General features: G+C 39.5%; 1 protein-coding gene across 1 annotated transcript; it reads right to left on the bottom strand.

Annotated features, from left to right (window-relative positions):
• Positions 1–2968: 2968 nt before the first annotated feature.
• On the bottom strand, positions 2969–9433 carry LOC128864601 (uncharacterized). Its single transcript, XM_054104353.1, has 6 exons — positions 9171–9433; positions 8792–9082; positions 8516–8703; positions 4641–4724; positions 3794–4573; positions 2969–3724 (listed from the first exon to the last, which is right to left on the bottom strand). The coding sequence occupies exons 1-6, from the start codon at positions 9295–9297 to the stop codon at positions 3164–3166; spliced, it is 2031 nt and encodes a 676-aa protein (XP_053960328.1). The 5' UTR covers positions 9298–9433; the 3' UTR covers positions 2969–3163.
• Positions 9434–11674: the final 2241 nt, after the last annotated feature.

Here is an 11674-nt window from a genome sequence, read left to right as displayed (position 1 = left end):
CCAACTAAGGCTGTAGTTGGCGATCTGTTTCTAATATAAACCGCTGTCTGTACTGCCTCTGCCCACAGAAACTCGGGCATATTAGAATGCACTAGCAAACTTCTCGCCATCTCAACAAGAGTGCGATTTGTTCGTTCTGCTACGCCATTCTGTTGGGGGCTATACGGCACAGTTAGTTGACGCGTTATGCCATGCTGCTTCAAAAAGTCGTCAAAACGTTTATTGATGTATTCTCGTCCGTTATCGCTACGTATCACTTTAATTTTTCGTCCAGTCTGACGCTCTACCATATTTTTAAATGAAACAAATTTTTCAAAGACCTCGTCCTTTGACTTGAGAAAAAATGTAAATATGCGACGAGACATGTCGTCGATGAAAGTTAAAAAATAAGCTGACCCACCAAGAGAACGCTTCTCAAACGGACCACAAACATCAGTATGCACTAATTCCAGTAGTTGCGTTGCTCGATTTTCTGACGCTGTTGAAAATGGTTGAGTGTGTATTTTACACTTCATACACGTCCTACACTGTGACTTGTCTGAAAAATCTACGTTATCTATGCCACGCACCATCATATTCCTGGTGAGCTTCATGAGGCTGCCATAATTCAAATGGCCATATCGAAAATGCCACATTGCCGCACTGCACTGTACTGTGCTAAAGCATACGTCACCATTACTTTCGATTACAAACAGTTTGTTTTTCTTCACAGCTCTCAAAATTGGCTGGCCTTGCTGACTTACAACCGCACACTCGTTGTTGAAGTTAACTGTACACCCATGTTCGACGGCTCGACTAACCGACACGAAATTCCCCTTAATTTGCGGTACATGCAAAACATTCTGTAATTTGAGTTCACAGAATTCAGTTCGAAAAATAACGTCGCCTCTGCCTACTGCACGTATAACGTTATTATCAGCCAACGCCACATTCTCTTCTTGGAAAACATAATTCGTAAAAAGACTACGCGCGCAACTCATGTGCGCTGTCGCCCCGCTGTCTAGACACCAACTCGAATCTTCCAACTTACTTACATCTGCCGCTGCTAGAACTGTAAATGATCGATGTTGTTGTTGTTGCGTTTTCGTTGATTCTTCTTTGATTTTGTTTTTGCATTGATTTTTATAATGACCGCGCTGCCCGCACCTGTAGCATTCGACATCTTTCTTTTCCCCTCTCTTCTTCCGTAACGCCTTTGTATTTGCATGGAATGCCTGTTGCTCGCTGCAATTTACCGCCTTGGATTCGGTACCCCTGCGCTCACCTTCTTCCAATAACTTTATTTTTAATACTTCTAGCGAAGGCAAATTGTCGCGTGTTTCCATGGCTATCACAAAATTTTCATAGTGCTTAGGCAAGCTTGAAAGCAACATTATAACTGCTAGCTCCTCGCTGAGTTTAATGTCCAGCTCCGAGAGCTTGTCCACCGCTGAGCAAAACTTATTAATGTAGCTGCACATAACGTCACCCTCCATTATCCGCAAACCAAGCAACTGCTTATACAGGCACACCTTCCTCACTGGACCACTGGGTTGATGCACATCCTTGAGCTTCTTCCATGCGCTCGCCGCTGTCGCACAGTTCTTTAAGTAGCACAACTGCGATGGCTTCACGCTCAACGTGATCATTGCCAATGCCTTTTTGTCGAGTGCATCCCAGCTCGCCGCATCTGCTACTGGTCGCTCTCCATCTATCACCATCCATATCTCTGCATGCACCAACACGCTGCGCATTTGGATGCTCCAGGAGTCATAGTTACCTTCATCTAATTTTTCAATTTGGTACATGGACCCCATGGTGACCGCACACAATTCACTCAAGTTTCAGATTCTCGAACAACTTCTAATTCACTGATATCCCGATTACTCAAAGCGCGAGACCCTCGTGGCTGGGCCCATAACCTGTTCACTTCGCTTTATTTTAGTAACTGACTTCAATTTTGAACATAGAAAATGACATGACAATATGAATTTGTATACACACATGTTAATGTGTATGTGCTACAGAGTCGCATTGCAATTGGAGTTATTTTCAACAGAAAAGGTCCAGAAACGAATCGCAAGCTGCCCGAAATTGATTTACAGGTATTTAGGCCCACTCGCGGACAATGGCTTTTTTCAACGCCTCGAGCCTGGTGAATCTTTTAGTTCGGAACTTGCACTCCAAAATGTATCAAAGATATTATTCCATAGGATTCGCGTCTGGTGAATTTGAGAACTATTGTGTGGACATTATGAAGTTGGAATGTTGCTTTTTAGCCATTCTTGGTTTACTCGAGAGAGAAGGTGCCGAGTCCTGTTGAAACGCCCACGGTCTGCTACCGAAATTTGTGTCTGTCCACGGCTTTAAAGCAACCTCCAGAATACTTTCCCGATAATATTTCGCATTTACCTTGACGCCAGGCTCGATGAAAACGATTGGAGAGCGCCCACCATGAGTTCCTTCCATCGGGCCAGACAGTCATTAAAGAATATTATTTATCCGTTTTGAAGCGTTTGAGCGTTTGCTGTACGTCGCAAACGGCCGGAAATTTGGGCAAACAATTCTTGGATTATGCATGATGATAACGCGCCAACGCACCGAGCCCAAACTGTGCTGGATTACTTGACCAAATACCAAGTAAATACCATCGTGCAAGCACCGTATTCACCTGATATGGCCCCGTGCGACTTCTTTTTGTTTCCCAAGTTGAAGTTACCACTTCGTGGAAGGAGATTTCAGTCGATAGAGGAGATTAAAGAGAATGCGTCGAAGAAGCTGAAGGCCATCCCTTCGTCGGCCTACCAGGGGTGCATGAGAGGTCTGGGTTAAACGTTGGCACATGTGTGTTGCTTGAATCGGGTCATATTTTGAAGGAGATAACATAAATTTGCCTGAAATTTAACTCTGCTTTGTTTTATTTAAACATTCCCGGTACTTTCTGATCATAGGGTATAACGAAACAGACTAAGAAATATATAACGAAATGTTTTGGTTTATTTGTTTTAAAAAATCTTAAGAAAATTCATATTTACAAGATAAGATTTACAAATTGATAAAAACAAAAATTATGTTTTAGAACAAAAGCAATTTTTTATAATCTGCAAATTAAATTCATATTTGTACGAAAAAGAAGAAAAGATAAAAACATAACGAAAAAATTGGTTGGACTTTGCAATTAAATTTAGAAAAACATATCCATTTTAGAGTTCTCCTCAACGTTTTCATCACTAAAGTCAAATGACAACATATCATCATCTCTATTCACTTGTCCGCCAAAAAAGTCATCAACGCTATCGCCGAGCAATCCTTGATTTTCATCGAATTTGAATTTCATATCAAACTGTAGAAAATCATCATTTTCAGCAGCATCACACCTCTCATTGGGACTCATAAGGGGCTCATAGCCAAAAGCATCAATATTCATGTCTATCTTCTTACGCTTAGGCGTATACTTTGCACTCGCTTGCAAGGGCTCAGCAGTGATGATTGGGTCATTGACACCTGCTTCGGCTCTGTAATCTATACCGGTACTCTTTTGTAAATTTTCTTCGTGTGATTGTTCAAGATATTCCCGGAAAAATGTTTTACAATCAGGCATTTTGCGAGATTTACGTTTTGTAGGCTTGAGTGAAACCTTAAACGTCTGATTTGTTGTTACTGGCAAAGTGGCAGCCGATGAAATCGGCGGGTTGGCAGGTGGTGCTTGTGGCTCTGGCTCTGGCGTAAGTGTGAGGGGTAATTTCTGTAAAATACATAAATGTAGCTTGGAAAAAAAAACGAATATCGCATAGATGTGAAAAAAAACGCTTACAGTGGGCAATTTAGTGCCTGCCGGCTTGACGATGCGACATTCTTGAATTTCAATTTTTTGCTTTTCGCCGGCAGTGGTTTTGATCTTTTGAGTTTTATTTAACCTTTGGGAGCCAAATAGTCGCGCTTTTTTCACAAGTTTGGTGGCTTTAGTGAATTCTGACTTTTTCGGCGTTTGCTTCGTCAGCTCTTCCTTGCGCATCTGTTCCGCTTCTTCTATTTCACCAGTGCTGAAAATTTCGATGGTCTCAGTAGCACCATTCAATAAAGAATTATTCTGTTCGATCACAAAGGTATGATTTTGATTCTCCCTTTCCCCCTCATCGGCACAATTCACACCTTCAATAGCCCGTGGAGTAGTCGATGACATAAATGCATCTTCCTTAGTCTCCATTTCTGGTGTTGCAAAACGTACACGTTTCTTTGGTATCACGGCACTGTTATCCCCATCTTCCGTAATGCTTGGACGTCGTAATATAGACCGTGGTGTGATATTTGAAATATCATTGTCTGCTACGCTGAGTTCGTTTGCCTCCAAGCTGGTACACATCTTATCCATAATGATTGACGCGTTTTCGACTAAGCTAAGCTGCTGGAACTGCAATTGTCTCTCAGTTTCCCATTCCTTGAAAAGTTCTATGAAGCTTATTTCTTTACGCTTATTACAGACAATAGCATTGTTGACATTTCCCAGGCTGGGAAGTGCTTCAAGCTTTGTTGTGGTTGATTGTGGTTGCTCTGGACTCAACTCCACATCGCTTAGACTGGTGGAATCGCGGAGCTAATATTTATAAATAAAGTTGTATTTTTTTCAATTAAAACAGAGTGCGGGCATATCTTTTACTGACCTTCCCATGTAGTTTGGCAAGTAGTTCCTGCTTTTGTGTAACCAATTCTTTCATACGTTTATCGGTGTCCTTCATGGTTTCAAGCTGAAATTAAGAATACAAATCCATTCTAGATAGGTTGGCTTAAGACGGTCGCACTCTATGCAACTCACTTACGCTCAGGGCACTTTGTGATACTGCAGAGTACTCTTAAAATAGCTCTCCTATAAACAATTACCGCTAAAAATGGATGAAGATTCTAAAAAATGGCTGCTGAGCATTTGAGCCCTTTATTTAACGTGCAGAGGAGGTGGTGTGTGTCTTCCCTTTCACATTAAATGCCTATTCGACAGAAACATATTCATTGAATACCTAACCAGGGCATCTTAGTTTATATAGGTTGTCGTCCTTTATACATAATTCTGCTCTCTGCTATGCCCTTAGTAACTTCGAGGTCATATGTTGTAATAAGACTAGTAAACCAGAGGCACGGGTTATCTCACGGTAGACCCGCGAAACAATCTTAGCCAGTCGTAGCATCTGCCGAATAACTACACAGCTAAGAAGCGGGCAGCTAACAAATATTCGTATTCTTGTATATACCATCAGTTGCAACATACTACCCATGGACTTAACGAAATTACTACGAAATTGCAAGGTTTTATGGTCAAGACAGAAAACTGATTGTCGCCGCACGATTTTTGCCACAGCCCAAAGAACTGCTGCCCTCCGTGTTGCTTCAGCATACCGCACGGTATCAGAAGCAGTAGTACTCATCATCAGCGGCACCTATAGATCGTCTACCGAGAGAACGAAGAGAACTATAGATCCTTAGAGAAGGCACGACGAACGCCATAGAGAACCACACACGCGCGCGTATTAATAGCGCAAAACATAAAATTAGAGCAGACGCACTACAAATATGAGTCAGAGACGAAAGGCAGATGGACGACGATATTTATACCACACATAGATAAATGGTATCACAGACAGTTCGGAGTGATGAACTTCTACATTAATCAGATGATCTCTGGACGTGGGTATTTTCGTATATATCTATACAAAATAGGATAAACGAAAATCACTAAATGCATCTACAGAGATGCAACTATTGACGTTGCAGATCACATATTCTTCGAATGTGAGAGAGGAAAATTACGCCCCTTAAAAGCAGACAACAGACGATCTCGGAAAATTGGCAACTTATTGGCATGTACATGGAGCGAGTCGTTGAAAGCGTATTACGTAGAAAAAAGATAGACCTCGACGCAGTACAACAAAGCGTAGCCTCACAGACAGAGACATAAGCAGACGAGCCTATAGCCTGAACCTGAACAAATATGGTGGACCCAAACGTGGGTGAATAGAATTGGTCCATTTTATGAACGTCGTTCTGGACCCTCCCGAAACAGAAAGTAATTCCGGTTAACCTGAGTGTTTTAGGAGCCACCAAATCTCCTGTTGCTCCTTGGCTCGACCTTTTCAAATTTCAATTTCAGTTCCGGGAAGGGAGGTACCCCAAAAGAGGAGGAGGGACTGTTTTAGTGGCTACACCACACGACACAGTAGACGACGGTCGCTGTAAGTGCGAAGGCACTTAACCACCAAAACAAAAAAACAAGCATGGAGTCCTGTGTGCCAAAAAACTTGTCATGGAGAGAAATGCTTAACCGACAAGCTAACCTTAACCTACCAAAATAATTAGAATACGAGTCGATAACATGATACTGGCTCCAAAAATGGCGACCCTGGACGTAGGCAGAGTAGAAGAGGCAGTCTTTATCAGAACTTGGATCTTCTATGTCTTCGATGAAATGCTACCGTAGTTCGTTGGCAGAGGAAACATTCAGGAGAGGAAGAGGAGGAATTGCTTTAGTGGCACACCACTCGACGCAGCAGACGACAGTAATTGCGAAGGCATTTTAAAAATGTCTGTCTCTGTTATCGTTGGAGTACTTCGTACTTGAGTGCGATGCCATTGACACCCTTTGAGACCCAATTTCCTTCCACTTAGCTTCGAAGCGGAATCTGAACTCAATACCAGCACATAGAAGCTTAAAGTAGCTAGCTTCAAAACCTGTAACTTAGGAGTACCATATTTTGAACTTTCTGAATATGTTCCGGGAACTTTTTTCCATGGTGATATTAGCCTTTTTCAATGCAAGCAGAAGTGGGAAATACGAGTACCCTCAGTTATGGTTAGGAACTCATTACGTTGTCCCAATACTGCTGTACTCAATAACTGTACTTGTTAAAAGAATCGATGCTATAAAAGTATCGTAGAGAAGTACCTGATGCTTACACGTATTTACACAGAATTACATTTAAAAGGTGCAAAATGTGCTTTAAAACCTTCCCAAGAAAACTTCTATGAAAGATTTTCGAACCTTTGCACGTTGGTGAGCAAGCAATGGAACAATGAGCTGTATGAGCTTTAAGACCACTCAGACATATCGCAGCAAATAAAGATCCAGCGGCTACGTTGGCTGGGTTATGTCGTCCGAATGGATACAAATGCTCCGGGTTCGAAAGTATTCGGTGCAGTCCCAGCTGGTGATAGTAGAGGAAGAGGAAAGCCTCCTCTGCGTAGGAAAGATCAGGTGGAGAAGGACTTGGCTTCACGTGGTGTGTCCAACTGGTGTCGGTTAGCACAAGAAAGAAACGACTGGCGCGCTTTGTTAAACTCGGCCAAAATCGGGTAAACGGGTATCGCGCCAATCAAGAAGAAGAAAGTACCTTCGCTCTGTTGGGTTATCCTTTACGGCCGAAATTGGTGCCACTATATATCTTGAAAATACGTCGAGACATGCTTTTGTCTTTTTCTGCCCTAGCACGAGACTCGGTGAGGTTCTCAAAAATCAAAAGGCATCGCAATACCGTCTTTCGACTAACTTGAGAACTTCAGCCCTCTAATCTTTGGGGTTGGCGAAGGGGAAACATTTGAATCTAGGATCAAAAGTTGTAGCTATAGCAATGCCACTATGGAACCCAACTTTTTTAGCTTTGTTGTGCAAATATTGCCAAACGGCATATTCAAAAATTCTTGTGCCGTGTACTCGTGTACCAGATACCCACCTGAGTATTTGCATAAAGAATAAACGTAGGTTCTAGTGTCGGAACAACAGTAAGGACGCCTGATGGAAAGCGTGTATAAAGAACTAGGATACCAATCCAAATGTTTGTAGGACTCTTAAGGTGGTTCATTGATCTCTATTTGTTGTTAGTCGGACTCAGCCTCAGATTAAAGTGCCGCTTTAATATGCAAAGGAGGGTTAAAAAAGAACCGCCAAGAAGCCGCATAGAGAGGAACATAAATCAATGATTAAGATTTCAACTTTCACTCAAGGAGCAGAAGTACTTGAAAAAGATATCCGAGACTGCTGCGAAAGGTAGGGAGCACTGCTTGTAAATGTAAGACGATGTGGGATGCATTTTTTCGTAATACCGATGAAAATTTAGTGAAGATCTTCACGAAAACGAAGAGAAAACGGTTCGCAAATGGAGTACCCATAAATAATTTTTAAAATAAGTATATCGAATAATTATTTTGAACGCGGTATGATAAATAAATTTCATATATGGGTATATCTAACCGTCTTCCAAAAAAGCAAGAACAAAACTACTACTCTCAACCAAGGCTTATCTACAAGGTAGTAGCAGCAGAACAGCTGTTTTATTTTTTTAATTTTTTTTTCAATTTTTATTATTTTATGTGAAAAATTAAATGGTCAAACTTTATCATTTACTTTTTTGTTGCCTAGAGAATTTAGCAACAACAAAATACGCGCGATTGTTGCTTTTGCTCTACAGTTACTACCTAGTGGATGTGGTATGTATTATTAATATTTTATACAAAAACGGTCGATAGAAAATTTAAATATTTATGTATTTCTTACCTCTGTTTCTAAATCAGGTACTTGCTTGCTAGTTTCCACTAAGTAAACTATTATAGCATTACGTTCGTTTTCCAACTCTTTCAGTTGCTCGAATAATATGGCTTGTTCTGCAGCCACACGTTCTCTCCCATCTTCTATTTTCGCCTGCATATTTCTCACTTCATCCTCTACCATCCGTGCTTTTTGAACTATAAGCAAAACCAAAAAGAAAAACAAAACACTTCGTGCTTAGCAAAAATGATATTCTCTCCATCGTGCTTTCCCGTTATCACTCACCCATTGGTCGTTGCTCTAATACACTTCTGCGTTGTCGTTCGGCCTCATACTCTTCACTCAGTTCACGCATTTCATTTTCACATTGCAATTGCAGTAACTCCAGTTTACAATGCAGTTGCGCTTTCCAATCGAGATTTCGCACTTGAACACAAAGTTCTATCGAATGTTTGTAAGTTGTGTGCATAAGTTCTTGTGTTGAACACTTTTGTTGGTATCGTAATTTTAATTGTTCCAAAATACCTTCCAATTCATACACGTCCATTGTGGCAGTTAAACCCTCCTGAAATAGTGCTGTGGTGTCGTTGTTGATTGAGTATGAGAAAATTTGTTATATGAGAATTTGTTTTTGAGTAGACAATCTATTATTATTGTTGCTTACCAGCACCAAAATTGCGTTTCTCATCTTTTCGTAATAAATATTGCGCAGCTTTCGCCATTAGCTCTCGCAATCTACTGCTGACCTTGGCTTGCTTTTCAAAATAGTTGACCAATCTTAATGAATTCATTTTCGTTTTTAGTTGATAGTTTTTGATTTATAATTTATAGTTAACAACACAACACTGAGTATTTTAATTGTCAACAATAAACAAGTCAATACAAATATTTGCACTAAATTTAAATTTATTTTCTCTGATCTCTTTCAACTAAGTACTTAACTGTGTGAAGGCAATTTTTGAAATAACGGTTATCCACATTCGCTACCTCGCGCTGCCAGACCGTAGATAAAACAATATTTTTTATTTGAACTATCCACAGCTTTGTATTTTTTGGAGTGCAAACTTCAAACCGGTGCAGGTTGGTCTAAAAGTATGTAAAGCGAAAATAAAGAAATTTAAATTTGTAAATAAAAATAAATCTTTTTATTCAATACAATAGTCTGAAACTTTGATACATGTTTTCCATTGATCCTCCAGAATGGTATACCATCTATGTAATCATTTTCGGGGAAATCTGCGAAATACTGTTCTACGGGTTCAATAGTTTCTCCATATGACGAAAAACGCCTTCCACGAAATAATTGTGTTAAGAGGTAGCAATCACTGGAAGCCAAATTTGTTTAATATGGTTCGCCTAATCAGTGCGGGAAGCTATTTCCAATAAATAAATACATAAAAGTGCGTTGAAAACTGCATCGTTGAAAAGATTATTACTTTGTAGTACTTCTAGCTTCTTTATAAATGGCTTCAGCTTTAGATGACTGCTGGCAAACAAATTTTCTTCGTCAAATTTAGAATGGAATTTTTCGCCACTGCCTTTAAAACGATACCGCTAACAGGGATATGGCTCCGACAATGAGGTCCATTTCTAGAAGGCCTGCTTCGTTCTATAAAATCCACTTTCTTTTACTTACGTACGGATTTTGCTCGATTCGTTTTTTTAACGTATTCCTTCATTCTCTAAGAAATCCATTATTATTGCTTTATACTTTTTCGAAAATGGCTGAATGGTCGACCTTTAGCTCCAGGGCGATGCTATGACAACTAACATGCCGGTCAACTTAGAATATTTCTGTGATTTCATCGAAATTATCGACATTTTCTTTAACATCAAAAATGCCTAAACAGAGTCGACGAAACCAAAATTGCTCGCAGTTTGCTGTTACATTATCGGCACCACCAACACCATTCAAGACTTTAGCGGTCTGGCTTGCATTTTCACCTTTATCAAAGAAAAACTGCAAAATATACCAAGGGAGTTTTCTATTTGGTGACTTCCATTGTTAACCCCCTGTATCTCACAACTGATTGGACCAATCAAAGAACCGCAAAGAATCTTTTTAGTGTGAAATGTGACCGAGCATAAACTTTAAATTGTTTGGTCGATACTTTACGAGATATCGACAATTATGTATAGGATTTTTTTATACTAAAATTATTTGACTGTTTATGTTTTAATGATTTATGTTTTTTGTTTTTGTGTCATTGAAAATTTTATCTTCCGTTTATAAATTTTTGGTGCATTTTTTCGGGCAGCACTAATGCATCACATTTCTCATATCTGAAACAATTGAAAAATTTGCAATGTAATAACGTATAACGTGAATTTTTTAAATGGTTACAATTTGAAATAGCGAAATATTTTCAAACGAGCTGCATTTCTGTTCAATATATGAATTTCCATGTAAATGTCCTTTCCCAGCAAGGATAAGAACTCATTGAAATTTATTTCCAATATCAGTGCTGGGTAAAAATCATTCGAATGGTAAAATGTTTTTAGTTATATTAAGGGCTCATTTCTGCCTCAGCGACAAGCAAGGTGGCGCAAAATTAATCATCCAATTTTGTTTTTCTATGACGTTTTTATGCTTTTAAGGTGATAGAAATTTTTTTTTTACCTTAATGCGCTCTATTGCTTATTTGTTTTATACTGAAAATGTCCAGTTCACAAATGTCAGATATGATTGCCATTTGAAAAATTTATAAATCTGCCGATAGGGTGATTATTTTGTGCCACATTGTACTAGTTTAATGGAAAATCTGAAGTTAAAGAACTCTAAAACCTATTTTGGCACTCTAAAATTAACTTGAACGGTGTCAAGTTAGTGAAGTCTGTTAAGGATCATGGACGAGGTTTAACAGAAAGTTTACAAAATACGGTGTTTGGAAGAATAGGGTTGCGTCTATATTCCCATTAAAGTTACTCCATTTTTTGTGAACTTATGCTTTTTACATATCGTCTTTTGGGCATACGTTCAAATTATCTCTGATAAATGTAGATATGATAAATGAACAGTAGAGCTCACTTTATGAATTTGGTGATCGGAAAAGCAAGGTGAAAAGATTTTTAGGTGTGTGCTATTTAGCAGACCGTTATTCGGCTTTCAGAGAATTTTACAGAATCAGTTGATGAGCAAGAATGATAGAAACAAGATTGCGCCCATCA

Source organism: Anastrepha ludens, chromosome 5, assembly GCF_028408465.1.
Source record: "Anastrepha ludens isolate Willacy chromosome 5, idAnaLude1.1, whole genome shotgun sequence".
Lineage (NCBI taxonomy): Eukaryota > Metazoa > Arthropoda > Insecta > Diptera > Tephritidae > Anastrepha > Anastrepha ludens.
Note: the sequence above shows the minus strand (reverse complement) of the source record. Positions and strands in the feature narration are given on the sequence as shown.

Coding starts and splice junctions, on each gene's coding strand:
- LOC128864601 (XM_054104353.1), bottom strand. CDS start 9,297: ATGAATTCATTAAGATTGGTCAACTATTTTGAAAAGCAAGCCAAGGTC. Junction 4,574..4,640: donor TTGCCAAACTACATGGGAAG/GTCAGTAAAAGA, acceptor TATAAATATTAG/CTCCGCGATTCCACCAGTCT. Junction 3,725..3,793: donor CAGGCACTAAATTGCCCACT/GTAAGCGTTTTT, acceptor TGTATTTTACAG/AAATTACCCCTCACACTTAC.